General features: G+C 41.4%; 1 protein-coding gene across 4 annotated transcripts in view; it reads left to right on the forward strand.

The window, feature by feature from the left end:
* The first annotated feature begins 2,098 nt into the window (after positions 1–2,098).
* PFKP (phosphofructokinase, platelet) overlaps positions 2,099–13,920 on the forward strand; it is a 42,856-nt gene continuing 31,034 nt past the window's right edge. The window contains exons 1-2 of one of the 4 annotated variants that reach the window (XM_071428645.1): positions 2,099–2,472; positions 10,274–10,347. In XM_071428645.1, coding sequence (XP_071284746.1) covers positions 2,388–2,472; positions 10,274–10,347 — 159 coding nt within the window. In that variant the 5' untranslated portion in view covers positions 2,099–2,387. The remainder of the gene's footprint in view (positions 2,473–10,273; positions 10,348–13,920) is intronic. The other 3 variants (XM_071428641.1, XM_071428644.1, XM_071428640.1) reach the window with 3 other exon arrangements.

Raw genomic sequence — 13,920 nt, forward strand, 5'->3', positions numbered from 1 at the left:
TCTTCCCTGACAGCTCTGCTGAAGAACAAGGAGTAGCTATAATAAATGATGAAAATATTGGCAGATTCCTTGTTACACGAGGTGGAAAAAAATTAATCACAAGTTTATATGGACAATAGAGCAATTGAAGAAAAAAATACTTTCAGAAAATACAAGCTCCTTAGCATCGAGGTTATATTGGGAAGCAAGAGGGATATGTCTACTTCCAGACAAAGTGTGAATGCTTTAGCTAGTGAATAGCCATTTTTCAGAAATAGCTGCACCAAGCAAACACCAGCAACAAGAAGTTGTTGTCTTGTCAAAGTAGTCCTGAGATGACAATGGTCCTTGGTCCATGGTGCTAAAATAGTCATAATATTTTCTACCAGCAAAAGATCTTCTTGATTTTACAGGTTTTGGATCAAGCCCTGAATCACTCAAAGACCTTAATTCAGCTTTTGCAGAGCTATTCTCAAATAAAATAATGTGATTTCAAATCAAAATCTTTTGAACATGGCGTGACTTTGTGGATGTTTACATATTTCTGTAACAGAAGTCCACTTTCATTATAATCTGTGACTCAAGACTTCAGATTCAGGAAAGAATATAGTAAATTCCCTACAGAGATATTAATGTTCATGGTATGCAATCTATTTGTCAATAGATCGTTTCTGTTGTCAAATCACACTCATTATAGTCTCAGTGTAGATTTGCAAATCTGGGCTGCCCACACGCTAGGTATAAATATCCATTTTCAGGTATGGCTTCAAACACTTATCTATGAGTAATTTCGACTGAACTACTCAAATGACTGTACTTCCACATGTGCCTGCGTGAAAGCCGACAGGATGAGCACGTGTACTTTTTACGATGTGAGTTGTCTGTGATGTGATGAAGACATTGAATAAAACCAGTAATTAACACAGCAATTAAAATATAAAACTCGAGTCAGCATTTTGATGCTGTTCCTGACTCTCTCCCTGGCTTGCTTTATTATTTCGTGCAAATAAACTGGCCCGATTTCGCAAATACTTTTACTTATGCAAAGTACCACAAACAACTGTAGAGAGGGTAATACAGCTTTATTTGCTTAAATTACCAAAACTCGGCGCTTTTAATGTTTCTGTGACTACACACGCAGCTATGATCAAGAGAATTACTCTGCTAGCGTGGTGTTACAATACAGGGAGTTTAAGAGCGTACTTAAGTAGTAGTACTTAGCACTAACCACTCCCCAGGCAAAAGCATCAGTGCATAACAGGAGAACGAAAAGAAAGGCAGGAAGATTGCGATTCCCACCCAGAGCAATTCCTCCCAATGGCTTTGCCTCTGTTGCTCCCTTTGACTCAAACTCTGTCTCAGCCGCCAATACTCACAGAACAACCTCCTGTTCCCACCGGCGCCTGAACGCCCACTGCGGGGCTGAGGAGCCTCAGCGGAACACACACCTGAGCATGAGAGCAGAGCTCGGGGCCTCAGGGTGTCCCTACCCGGCCCCGTGACACGGACCCTGCCAGACGCGGCCAGGAGCCGTCTGTCCGTCCGTCTGTCTGTCTGTCCCGCATTCCCAGCGGGAATGAGCCGCGCTCTCCGCTCCCTGCCGGAGCCTTCCGAGCAGCAGCCCGGAGCCGCCCCGGAGGCATCGGGCTGCGAGGAACCGACACGCTGGAGGCTCGAGCCTCCGGCAGAGCCGTGAGGGCGGCGGGAAGCTGCCGGAGAGCCTCCGCTGAAGGGGCTGCCCAGGGGAGCCGCAGGCACGACGGAGACACGCGGCGCTCCTCAGCCGCTACAGCGGGGAGGATGAGCCAGCTCTAGCCAACACAACTCCCTCCCCCGCGCTGCCGCCGTGCCAAGGCGCCAGCCATGTTCCCGCATCGCCCCCACCCCGGGCGCTGGGAAGGAGAGGGGGAAGGGGAAGGAAGGCGGGGAGGCGGCGCCGGGACTCCCGCCCCGCTGGGGCCGCCCCCGCCCACCTGCCCGCGCCCCGCCGGCGCCCCCGCCCCGCCCGCCGCGCTCGCGGCGCCAGCTCGACCGCTGATTGGCCGCGTCGCCCGCCGGTCAGCGCCGCTCCCGCAGGGCTGAGGGGGCGGGGCCGCGCCGCGCTGTCAGCGGCGCGCGGGGAGGGCGCGGCGGCGGGGCAGAGCGGGGGGCGGCGGGTGAGAGGAGCTTAAGAGCTGCTGCTCGGCTCGCTTTTTTTCCCGGGCTTTTGCACACAGTCTTGCTCCTTCCCTCAGGTTTTCTGCAAAGATTTACCTGTCGGTAACCACACGCCCACAGCGGGCTGCTCGGGCTCTTTTCCCGCAGAGGCCGAACGCTCGGTCCAGCGGAGCGGGGGCAGACCCCAGCGGCCAGGGGCTCCCTCAGCGACCGCGCTCCGCCTCGCCCGCTGGTGCCGCTCCCGCAGCGCCATGGATCACCAGCCCAAGTTCTTCGAGAACCTCTCGGGCGCCGGGAAGGCCATCGCGGTGCTGACCAGCGGCGGCGATGCCCAAGGTAGCGGCTCACACCGTTTGCTCCGGGAGCACAGGGAGGACGAGGGGAAGGAGGCGAGGGGGAAGGAGAACGCGGGGGAGCGGCGGGCACCATGGGGAGTGGGGCAGCAGCAGGAGAGGGCGAGGAGCCCCTCGAGGGCGGTGTGAGGGGCAGGAAGGAAGGGCCTCCCCGGCTGGCAGGGCGCCCATGCGGGAGGCCGGGGAAACAGCGTGGGCTGCTTCAGGGCTGGTGTCGGCCAGCCACGGTGCGGCACATGGAGGGTGTGGAGAGAGGGCTCTGGGAGCGGTTCACACGGGATTGCAGTGGTGCTCGGGCTCTTTCCGTGCTGGCCTTCGACCCGGCTTTCCTACTAAGCGCATTTAAAAGATAAATAATTTTGCACGGCTTGGGCTCTTAAGGCTCAAACATCCCTTCCCTTCTCACCCCTTCTTTCCCTCTCCCTTCCTCTCCACGTTTCTTCTGCCCCAGGCTGGGCAAGGGAGAGGGTAGAAACGCTGCTGCAGTAACTTTTACTACCGAGATGTCTCGTTCCCTGGAGAGATGGTGGGGTGAGGAGGGATGGCTGATGCGAGCGGGGGAGGAGGAGGTCGTGCTGCCCTGCACGGCGGGTGGGAAGCTTGGCTGCGCTGCTGGGGCTCTGCCAGCCCTCGCCTCATCTGCTTTTCACTTCGTTTTGGCACCAGCAACACGTTTATGCTCCTACCCGTGGTTTAGAACGCTCAGATGGTGGTTTACTTCCCCACCCCGTAGGAGTATGTTAGAAACGTGTCTCGCCTTCTTAAATCTCTTCAGTGTAGAGGAAGTCGTAGCTACTACAGGACAGGGCGAACAAAAGACCTGCAGACATTAAGAGGGATGGCAAAGAAAAGAGGCTCGATCACAATATACCTAGTCAAGAATCCATTCTCTTTTACACTTTAGTTTCCCCTTTCCTACCAGAATGGGTCCTTTCCAACTCGGCATATTCTGTGATTCTATGGTAATAGTTTGAAGTTTCAGTTAATTAAGATTTCAAACACGCAATGCTCCGTGCTGTTCGAGAGGACTCTTGCTCTGCTTGTACGAGGAGAGTTGTTCAATCAATGATAATTGCTTTTAGCACCTTCTCTTAATTTACGGTTGTTTTACTTTTTTTTTTCCGCCGGGACTGTCTCGAGAGTACTTTCACTTAAAGAAGCAGCGGCACTCTTTCGCGTCCGTGAAGAGAATGGGGGGTGGGAGCCTCTCCTTTCGTTCTCCGTGAGCTCTCTGGTTTAGGGACCGGTCTCTCCCCGGATTTTACACGGGGAGGTGCCGGGACGAGCCCGCGGCCGGGGCAGCCTCCCCTCTCCCCTTACCCGGGTTTCCCGGCGTGTCCATGGTGGTGCCTTGCATGGACCAGTGTCTCCCTCCCTCTCCGCTCCCTCCCTCCCTCCGCCGGTGTGTACGTGATCCGCTGCGAGTCGCTGCAGATTCCGCCTCTTTGCGTCATCTGGGCTGGGAGAAGCATCCTCCCTCCCCCTGCCCGCAGGAATAACGGGGAGCCCCCGGGTTTACCTAGGATTAGCCGAAACTCTAATCGGGATGAAAGGGATTTGTTGCCATCGAAGAGGAAAATGTTGCAGTTCTGGAGGAAAAAACAAATCGATGCGGTTAACAAATCGATGGCTTCTCTTACCCCTCGGTGGGGCTGCACTTGTTCAAGTTTTATCCAGTTTGCCCTCAGCGACATCAGTTCCACTGCTAAATGATTCTCGGAGGAACTGAGAATCAGAGCATCCCTGTCTTAATGGTCTGGAGGCCAAATCGCCATTTTAATTTAAAAGTGTGGCAGGGCACTGCCTGAAGCAGCAGTAGCGTGCTCAGCAAGAGGCTGAGCCCTGCAACTTGCTTCCGCGTGGCTGGAGATTATATAATGCAGCAGCAGATGCATCTCCTTTTATAAAGTACTAATCTTCACTGGCCACTGTGTGAATTAAGGCATTTGAAGGACTTGCAGAATCCACGGGTAACATCTAGACTTTACATCTGGCAGGTTGCCACAGAAGCACGGAGAGTTCCAAAGTAACAGCCTATGAAAGTTACTGTCTAAGGAGTGAGGTTGTCACAAAGACCAAAAAAAGTAAACTGGATGCCTTCCAAGCTGTTTCACTGGCAGCATTGTTGTCCTAACTTTGAAGAACAAGGAAATAACCTTACCAGCAATTTGGAACTTGATTATTTCACCTGAATCACACAACACAGTGTGTGACCATAACCCCTTAGTATCTTGGTGACAGCAGAGATGTGTAAAATAAGCAGCCTCAAGTCAGTTTGAAGGTTAGGAGTTAAACAAGGGACAGAATGAGTCATGCCCTGTCAAGGTCGTTTGCCCTTTGGAGGACAGAGTGTAAATGTGTGAGAGAAGTGAAGTCCCAAAGTACACGAAGAAGGAAGTATGTTGCTGTTACTACTATTTGAAAATTATCTGTTCAAGCAAAGTGTAGGTGAGGCAAAGCTACTGACTCAGAAGTAGGCAAAAATGTTCCAGTATTAGGAATAAAGTTCCAGTCTTCTGTTTTGTTTTAGATTCATCAGACAATAAAAGTCTTCAAAATATCTGTAATCCAAACTAAACTCACAAACAATTGAGTAGAAAAAATGCCTGTTAAACACAAAATCTTTATATGTGCTAGTATTTAGATTGGACTGTAAGTCTGAGCACAGACTAAAATATATACGAAATTATTTTAAGGTGAAAGTAATCCCTTTGCTGTTCTTTGTACTTCTAATAATTTAAAAGTAGAGTTATGTAAATTACACAAGGCTTTCTATTTATAGGGCATGCAAAGTTTTCAGTTAGTTCCCCGCATTAGTGCTACTTCCTTAGAAGTTTCATTTTTCTTTTTTGTGTTTCTACCTGTAGAATTTTAAAGACTAGAGAATATATATGTGTCATACTGGACTTTTTTTCTTTGTGGAGTTAGAGAATTTATCAGTGATCTGTTTCACAGGAAAAAAAGATCTCTATTTAGTACACTTATAATATGTATAAGTACTAAACTTGATAGTCTATCACTTCAGCTAACCAGCTGTTAAATTGTGAGCTAAAAATAAACTTTCCACTGTAATCACAAGTACCTTGAGAGGCAAAAGAAGTTCTGACAATCAATTCTCAATATTTATGGGTTGGTTCAGTTTCTGGAGTATTTCTAAATTGTACTGGTTGCAGCTCAGGAAGGTGGTTTAATAAATGGGGTTTAATAAGTCACGCTTCTCACTTTGTTGGATTCTCTGGCCATTGTGCTTCAGGTCATGAAGTGCACGGGTTGAGTTTTCTGTGGGTTGAGTTTTCTGTGGGTTGAGTTTTCTGTGGGTTGAGTTTTCTGTGGGTTCCCAGTGGCTGCCACAGACAGTTCTGACCACCGTAGGTGACTGACGTTCACACAGAGCCTATTCCGGGACCGCGGTGGGTACAGGAAGCGTCGTGGGAAGCTGCTGACAGAAGGTGATTGTGCACTCCTGGGGAAGGATGTGCTTGTGGCTCTGGAGCTGCTGCCCAGCCAACTGACTCAAGGCCATTGTCTGAATGGGGGCCATGTTGTTTTTCAGACAAACTCAAAGATTCAGTGTTGAGGACAGCATAAGTAAGGAGTGCAATGGTCTGGAATATCATAGCCCATCCTGCTGAAATAAAGAGCTTTGTATCTCTGCGTTCAAAGCATTCCAGGCTTCCTAAAAACCAAACTAAAGCCAAACCAAGGTTCCAAGGTTTTGTTCGTAGTGTAGATATACAAGTCTTGTCCTGGTGACATAGATTGGAAGAAGAAATCTTGGCACTGAACAAATAAAAAAGCTCAGCTCCTTCAGCAAATACTGGGTTTAAAAACAGCCTAAAAAGAACCCTAAAGAAGCCTTTTGGATTCCAGAACTTTGGAATACCACTGACCATGACTGTGGAAGTAGATTTACATATTTCTGCTCGTGAAGCATTAGAGACTGAGGACATATTTAATATAGTAGTGTACATGTATTGATCTTGTCCGGGTGGCAAAATTTCTTTTTCCACCATAAGTTTCTCAACTAATACAGTAAAATAAAAAAATATATTTTTTAAGAAAGTCTCAAACTAAAACAACACATACTCTTCTTATGTCATCCAAATTAGAATTTATTTGTTACCACTTAGGTGATTTGAACATAGTCACAAGGAATTTTTCAATTCTAGCCCCCCACAAAAGGCACCTTTTCCAGCTAAGAATAGTGCATGCAAATAGACATGTATATGAAATTCATATATATGTGTCTATAGATAAGTACTATTTGTATGTAAAATTAAGGAATGTAGTTATTAATGGGTGAGTGTAACTATTTCAATGCATTTAGTATTTTTGAGAAGCTGCTTCTGTAATTAGTGGATTCAATGGTTGGAACTGGTCTCTTAAGATTTTTATTTTAATTTTAAGAAGGAGATACATTTGCCATCTAGATGTTCTGCAATTGTATATATTTGTGCAATAGAATGTTCTGATCTAATACAGTTGGTGTTCAGGAAAACTGTGTAATGTTTTCTTCATGTGTCTAGAATACTTACTTTGATATTATGCAATAAAATCTGTAACGTAACTAAAACTAAATGAAACAAATTCAAGTTGTGTTTTTATTGATTTTTCAGTTCTTGTATTTGACTCCTTCTCTTTTGGTAATTATAGGCTCTTACTGACATAACCATTTACATATTTGAATAAAGTCTTCCTGTTTGGTAATGTTTAGATATTTTCCTTAGTGATTTTTGCTATATAGTCTTTTAAGTCTGAATCTTTATTCAGGGTAGCACTGAAACATATGTGCTAAGTCATTAAGCCTGCGTTAAAGCCAATGTTTATCTTTCAAATTGGTGATACTTAAGTATTCCTTGATGCTTGTCCAAGATGCATAGTTTTGATTTGCTTTTGAATAGTTTATGTTACAGTTATTTAAAGGCATGTCTAGCTGACTAAAGCAAGGCAAACTTGGCTTAAACACAAACTCATGTAGAACCTCCTCTGTTGTAGTGGTGCATATGCACATGGACCAGGACGTAGGCACAAGAGAGGGATACTCTTTAAAAGCCTCTGAAATAATGTAAAGATTTCTGCAGTCTTGTTTGTAACCCTGTTATGAAAAACCAAGTGCTCCTTTTAAGGACAATTGAATAAACAAGATCAAGGACAAGAAATTATCAACTTTTAAATTAATTCAGATGCTATGTAAAGCCCTGAAAGTAGCTGCATTTCACTTAATCTTTGCTGAGTCCAAAAGAGCAAAATAAATATTTCCCTTTTTCCAAGGCTTTAATGCAAAAGCCAGTAGTAAGTCAGAAACATTTAAAATAATTCTTATATTATTAAAAAAATACTGGTTTTACTTGTGGCTTTCTTTTGAAGCTGCTATTTTAATCCTATATGTTTATCAAACTTCATTTATTATTCAGGACTAAATCCACAGTTAACCTGCTAAATCTCTTATAAAGTAATAAGCATGAGTAATAACATTTCATGGTTATTTCAGTAATTCACAAATACTTTTGTAAGACTCCACAAATAATGAAATTTTATTAAACAGTTCTACAGAGGCTTCAGGAATTTTTTTTTGTTTTTTCTTGAATTACTGCAGTTAAGACAGCCAAATTGTAGAAGTCTAAAGCTGCAATGTGTTAACTGTATTTTGTAGGTATCAAATGTAAGCCAGGAGCTTGTCAGTAGACAACCAAGTCCTTTTTCTCTATAAGGAGATAAAATATACAACATGAAATAACAATAAAATGTAGGTTACCTAAACTTGTAAAACTGCAGTGGTAGTACTGGGAAGATTCTGTCTGTCTGTGATCTGTGGGATTACAGATTTTTTTTTCCTGGGTTTTTTCCTTGTCACAGAGCAGGCAAATTGTGATTTTTACCTATTTTTCATGCAAGAAACATGGAAACTGAAAGGTATTCACTAAGAAATTATATAGCTGTATTAAGCATTTATATACAAACTTTCCACAAACAACAACTATCCCCCTCCAAAAAAAAACCCAAAAGCCAAAACACAACTGCCAAAAAACCTCAGTACCAAGCAGCAACAACAAAAAAGCCTCCCACACAAAATGTGCTTTAATAGAAGCAAGCTGTGGGCTTTGGTGAAAGGAGTACCTTGTGCTGAGTGTTCCTGTTTGTGGAAAATGGCAGTGCTGTGATGAGCTGTCAGTTTGTTAAAATTAAAGGTCTTTGTCTCTCAGGGGTGTTAATTTTGTTATGAAAACTGTTTCACTGAGGAGATAACTTTGCTCTGTTTGATCTGAGATTTATCACGCTAACTTCCCTTTCATTACAGACTGTCAGATGAGATTCTCTGTTTTTCTTTGGCATCATCCAGTTCTTTGTCTAAAGCTGTGCTTTTAGCTGTCTTGGCATTTGAAAGCTTTTTTCAGCTATGCCACAAGGCCAACTCTGGCTGAAAGAGTTCTTGCTACAATTTCCTAAAACAGAACTTATGTGAAAACATTGTTACTTCTGATTTTTGTTAAGTGTAAGTGGCATCTACACAAACAGCAAAATCAACTTTTTGGTTGTGACCAACTTAATTTTTTTGTTTCACTTTGAGCAACTTCAGGGACTTTCTGGTGTGCTCATAAGTAATGAATCTTTGAGAAAAACTTGGTCTGATTCTTTAGACAGGTTGACTTGTACAGCTCAATATTTTTTGCAGTAAAGGTAGATACTGTAAGATTAGATCTTTGGGACTTGCTGTGTTGTTTATATATTCTAGTTACAAGCTTTTTATATCTGCAGAGAGGTGAACACTTAACACCTATATTGAGCAGCAGAGCTTACCTGCTACTTGGCTGTTTTGATATTAAATGCAGCAGATTTGGGGAATTGGTGCCTAGTACTTTGGGTTGTCATCCTTCTTGCATCCATTTTTTACTGGTGTGCTAAGACACATAGTATAGTCTAACTATTTATCTCCTCATGCTTTGTGTGATCTCTTATGTCTGTTTTAGTGGTATGGAAGCAATTTGTTGGTTAGTTCTGGAAAGTTCCTGAATAATGGGTAAGGTAATGCAGTATCTGAAGGAATGAATGATAAGAGAAATTCATTTGGCCTGTGTGGAGGGACCAGTGGAACTTCCACTGTTGCTCAGGAGGTTAAGTGTTTGACCATGGGACATAAATGGAAGATTTTCCAGGACTATCGTTTGTCAGATGTCTTGTGAGCAGGGAATTCCAATCAGAGCTTGCATTTTTGGGACCAAAGGGGTGTTCAGACGCTTTTCTGTCAAATGAGTCAATGCAGTATTATTTATGTTAATTCACTGCTACTTTTGTCTTTTTAAATGAGCATCTGTCCAGGTCAACTTTGGCTCTGCTCCCCACAAAATGCTGTATATACACCTGTGTTGTTTTGGAAATCCCAGAAAAACCGTTCAAATGTAATTTCTCATCCAAAGAAGCTAAATTTTAGCTTGCTGAATGTTTTGCATTTAAGACTGGAAACTAACCATTATTGCAAAATTAATTTACTTCGTTGTTCAGTAGCTGTAACTCTACAATGCCATTTTGCAGTCAGCAGCAATTTAATCTCTGATTAACACACACACTGGCATTCACATAATTATTGTAACAAAGAATAGTTCTGAACCCTTCATACTCATGGGCTGCTTGCACTGTCATTAAGCAAATTTCTGTTTTAATGGACGCTGGTCATTGTCTTTTTTTAGGAATGAATTAATGCTCCCTTTCTTTTCAAGACACAATACTTTTGCTATACAGAAAGTGCTGGATGACTATAACAATGTGATTTTGCTTTTTCTTCCCAGGTATGAATGCTGCTGTGCGGGCAGTAGTGCGCATGGGAATCTATGTAAATGCCAAAGTCTATTTTATTTATGAGGTTAGTTTTGTTTCATTCATTCTGTATTTTCTCTTCTCACTAAACTTGAGTTTTTGTAAAAATACCATGGAGACTAAATAGGATAAATTAAAAAATGTTGTAGGCACCATTCCTTTTTACTGTGTGTTTTATTTAGTACTTTGTTTTAAATGGAAATTTACATCTCACAAGGTATATTATTAAACTATTTAATTTAAAGTAATTTCTTAAATGTATGGAATTCTTTGTGTGCCACCAAAGACTTGAAAGCAATTGTCACCCTGCAGTGAGCTACATACCTGTGCACTTGTTGGATGTTTGGCCCCACTTATAGTACTTCATAAATATTTTCCTAAACCTGTTTAAACTACAGATTTTTAATCCTTTGACTCCGTTTTCCTAGGGTATGATAGGATGTATCCTCCCCCTCACTTCACAGCTTGGTTTTGATCAAGAGTACTGTGGCACTGGTGCCATCTTGCCTGGCTTATAGGTTGCAACTGAAGAAACTCAACCAACAAACAAAAGAAAAGCCACATCAAAAACTTGACCCTCCTTGGTTTGTCCTGACATTAGATTTTGTGGTTGAAATTTGTAACTGTATGTGCAGAAATATTGTAAATTTCTCTAGCAATCATGCAATAAGAAAAAAAGATGGGACAAGTTTAATGTCAGTACCAAGGTGATGCTCCACGTATTTGTCTTCCTGGTAAACTTTTGCAGTTAGACTTCCTTGTAAAGGACACTTCCAGTTTTTATACAACTTTTGTAGATTAAACAATACAGTAAATAGATACAATAGATAAGTACAATAAATATAATACACTCACAAGATTCTGTTCCCACTGGAATTCCTGTACAGGTCATTAGTAGTCTGAGGTTATTACAAATCATAAGAAAAAATTTATATGAGACAAAGCTTGGTAAGTCCCCAGTACAGTCTAACTTTGATATAAAAATATAAAGTACTAGAATTCATAAAAGTGCTTAGAAAATGCTTTCATTTTAGTTTTGTGCATGGTAAATACAGAATTTATCTTTAAAAAGTAGCTGTTCATCCATTTTTTTCCTGTCTGCTTATTCCTATAGCTCATTTACTAATGAGATGCAAAATATATTGAAATGCAAATAAGCAGAGGACTGTGCTCCAAAATTCTTTCCTACTACTGTGCTAGGGCAAGTTGCTCTGAATACTTAGTGTGTGCTAATTACATGGCCAATCTCTGGAATTCCTTCAGTGTTCAGCTCTTGTGCAGGCTCACTGAAATGGGTCAGATACTTCTCTGGAAGTAAGGAGGGTGGTTTGGTCATCTTTAAGGCCAGAACTTCGATTTGAATTTATTTTTTAATTAATCTTAAGTCAAGAATTGCCATATTTTTTCACCTTTTAAACATACTTGGTATCACAGAGTGATAAATTTCAAGAGAACTGTGAATATTTGTTTTTTCTGAACTGGACTTATCAAAATAGCACTATTTAATTTAGGATGTTCCTGTGTTTGGTAGAGTTGGCCAGTGTGAGGTCACAGATAATTCAGAATGAAAAGTGATTGTAAAAGAAGTAGTCAATGTTGGGAATTTTCAGTTTCCCATATATATTATCCTACTGTCTTCAGTGTGACAGCAGGGTCTGTGAGGAAATGCACATTTCATTGCAAGTATGGGCTCTGAAAAAGATCTTGCTTCTAGATTAGTCCATTCAGTTCTGTGTTTCATAAAGCACTGAACATTAAGCTTTGTTCTTCTCCCACTGGTAATAATTGAAATATGAACTCAGTTTTCCTTCACAATGCTTGCAAGTACTTCAGAGAAACAGAGTTGCAAGCATTGAAATTAAACAGCTGTTTAATTTTATCCCTTTGAAATGGGAAACAGATGAAGTTGTCAAGTGTAATAGAAGGTAAAAATCTTCTGATACTTGTCACTAATGTTCCCTGTTCTAAGCCTTTGCGTGATGTATAAAGGGGGGATGGATTTTTGGGTATAGTTTGGGTTATTTAATGCTTTTAATAAGGTGTTCCCTCTGAGTTACAGTTTATTGAGTGTGACTTGAGTGTGTTAAGCAAAGAGAATAGTATAGAATATCTATAGAATAGATAGAATATCTTAAGCCTACGTTTTGAGCATTTTACACCATAGGTCAGGATAAAATAATATTTGTATTTGAAGCTGCTCTGAAATAATGAAGGAAAAACCTGAAGTGACCATATCCAAAATAAGAAAAAAAGTATTCTTATTTGGATCCAAAACTAGAGTTAAAGGTCTCAGGCTTTTCAAGCTTACTTTGCTCTAGACATCACAGGCTTTATTTCTCCTGTAGCTGTGTCTGTCAAATGAACTTTTTTTGCTCTGCAAAACCATCTGTCTTCTACAGCTGTGGCCAACACTATTCCATATTCTAAGTAAAAAAGTAACTCTGTTTTCCTAAATCCATTTTTCTTCATCATGTTATAAGAGATTACTAAGGTAAATGAATTAAAATTGCTAATGAATAAGATCCAAGTAATTTTCTAGCCTTTTTAAAATTAGTTTTATGAAAGCCCAAAGAAAGAAACAGTTACATACTGGACTTCATGGCCTATTTGGACTTCAAGTCCCAAAAGAAAAAAAGAATCAACTCATGTGAAAATGAAAACTAGAAGATAAATAATATAAAAGCTATATTACCTGTTATATATGTTTTTTATAGTTTATATAAAACCTGTGAATTTTTAGCTATAAAATTTAAAAAATCCCTTGTGTTTCTTAATTCACTGATATTAGCACATTTCAAATTTTTGGTATTAATTGCAAATCTATACAATTCTGCTAGCTTCACAGTTTTGTATTGTTTAATATTGTATTTTAGTCTGTAGTTATCCTTCTTGACTATCATCTCATTATTCCTCAAATCTACTCCAGTCTGAATTAAAATTTGAATACCTATGGATTAATTTCACTCATGGTATGGAAATCTAGGAGCTGAAAGTATGTGTAGAGTATCAGGCTGTTCTAGGGAGCTAGTTTGGTTTTTTTTCACTAATCAGAAACTATTAAACTCAGAATAATTTTTGTTTTGTCTTGTTTTTCCTTTTTAATTGAGAATGGGAAGAAAAAGTGATGCCTCTCATTTATGGCAGCTCAGTTTTAGAAACTTGAGGTCTTCAATATTTATACAAATAACCTGCCCTTTTTCCAGGATTGAAGGACATAGTTCCCAGAGGATGTGTGCTCTTGCTACTAAGCTATGGAGCTTTTAGATTCTGCATCTTGATTCAGAGTCTTTTTCTCAAGAGGCCAGCACTGGGAGTGCAATGGTACAGCAGTCATGGATTTCTGTGAGGCAAACTTCATGTCCTTCCTCTGGGGGTTTGTGCACTCAGTGGCAATATTATTTTATGTTGTTGAGCAATGGCTAAGAATCCTCAGTGAGTAAATTCACATAACTGTCTCACATGTGACACACCAGAAGATGATTGTTCTTTTTCAAAAGCTTTTGTCTTCATGTTTTCTCCTGCCATGCTCTCCTGGAGTTGCAGTGTGTGTGAATGTACCCTGTGAGCCTTGGACCCACAGAGATTTCTTCTTCTTCTTTGAGTATTTAGATTTTGGGTA

Source organism: Agelaius tricolor, unplaced genomic scaffold (genome assembly GCF_023055355.1).
Source record: "Agelaius tricolor isolate 1412-34295 unplaced genomic scaffold, bAgeTri1.0.p SCAF_6, whole genome shotgun sequence".
In the NCBI taxonomy this organism is placed as follows: Eukaryota; Metazoa; Chordata; class Aves; order Passeriformes; family Icteridae; genus Agelaius; species Agelaius tricolor.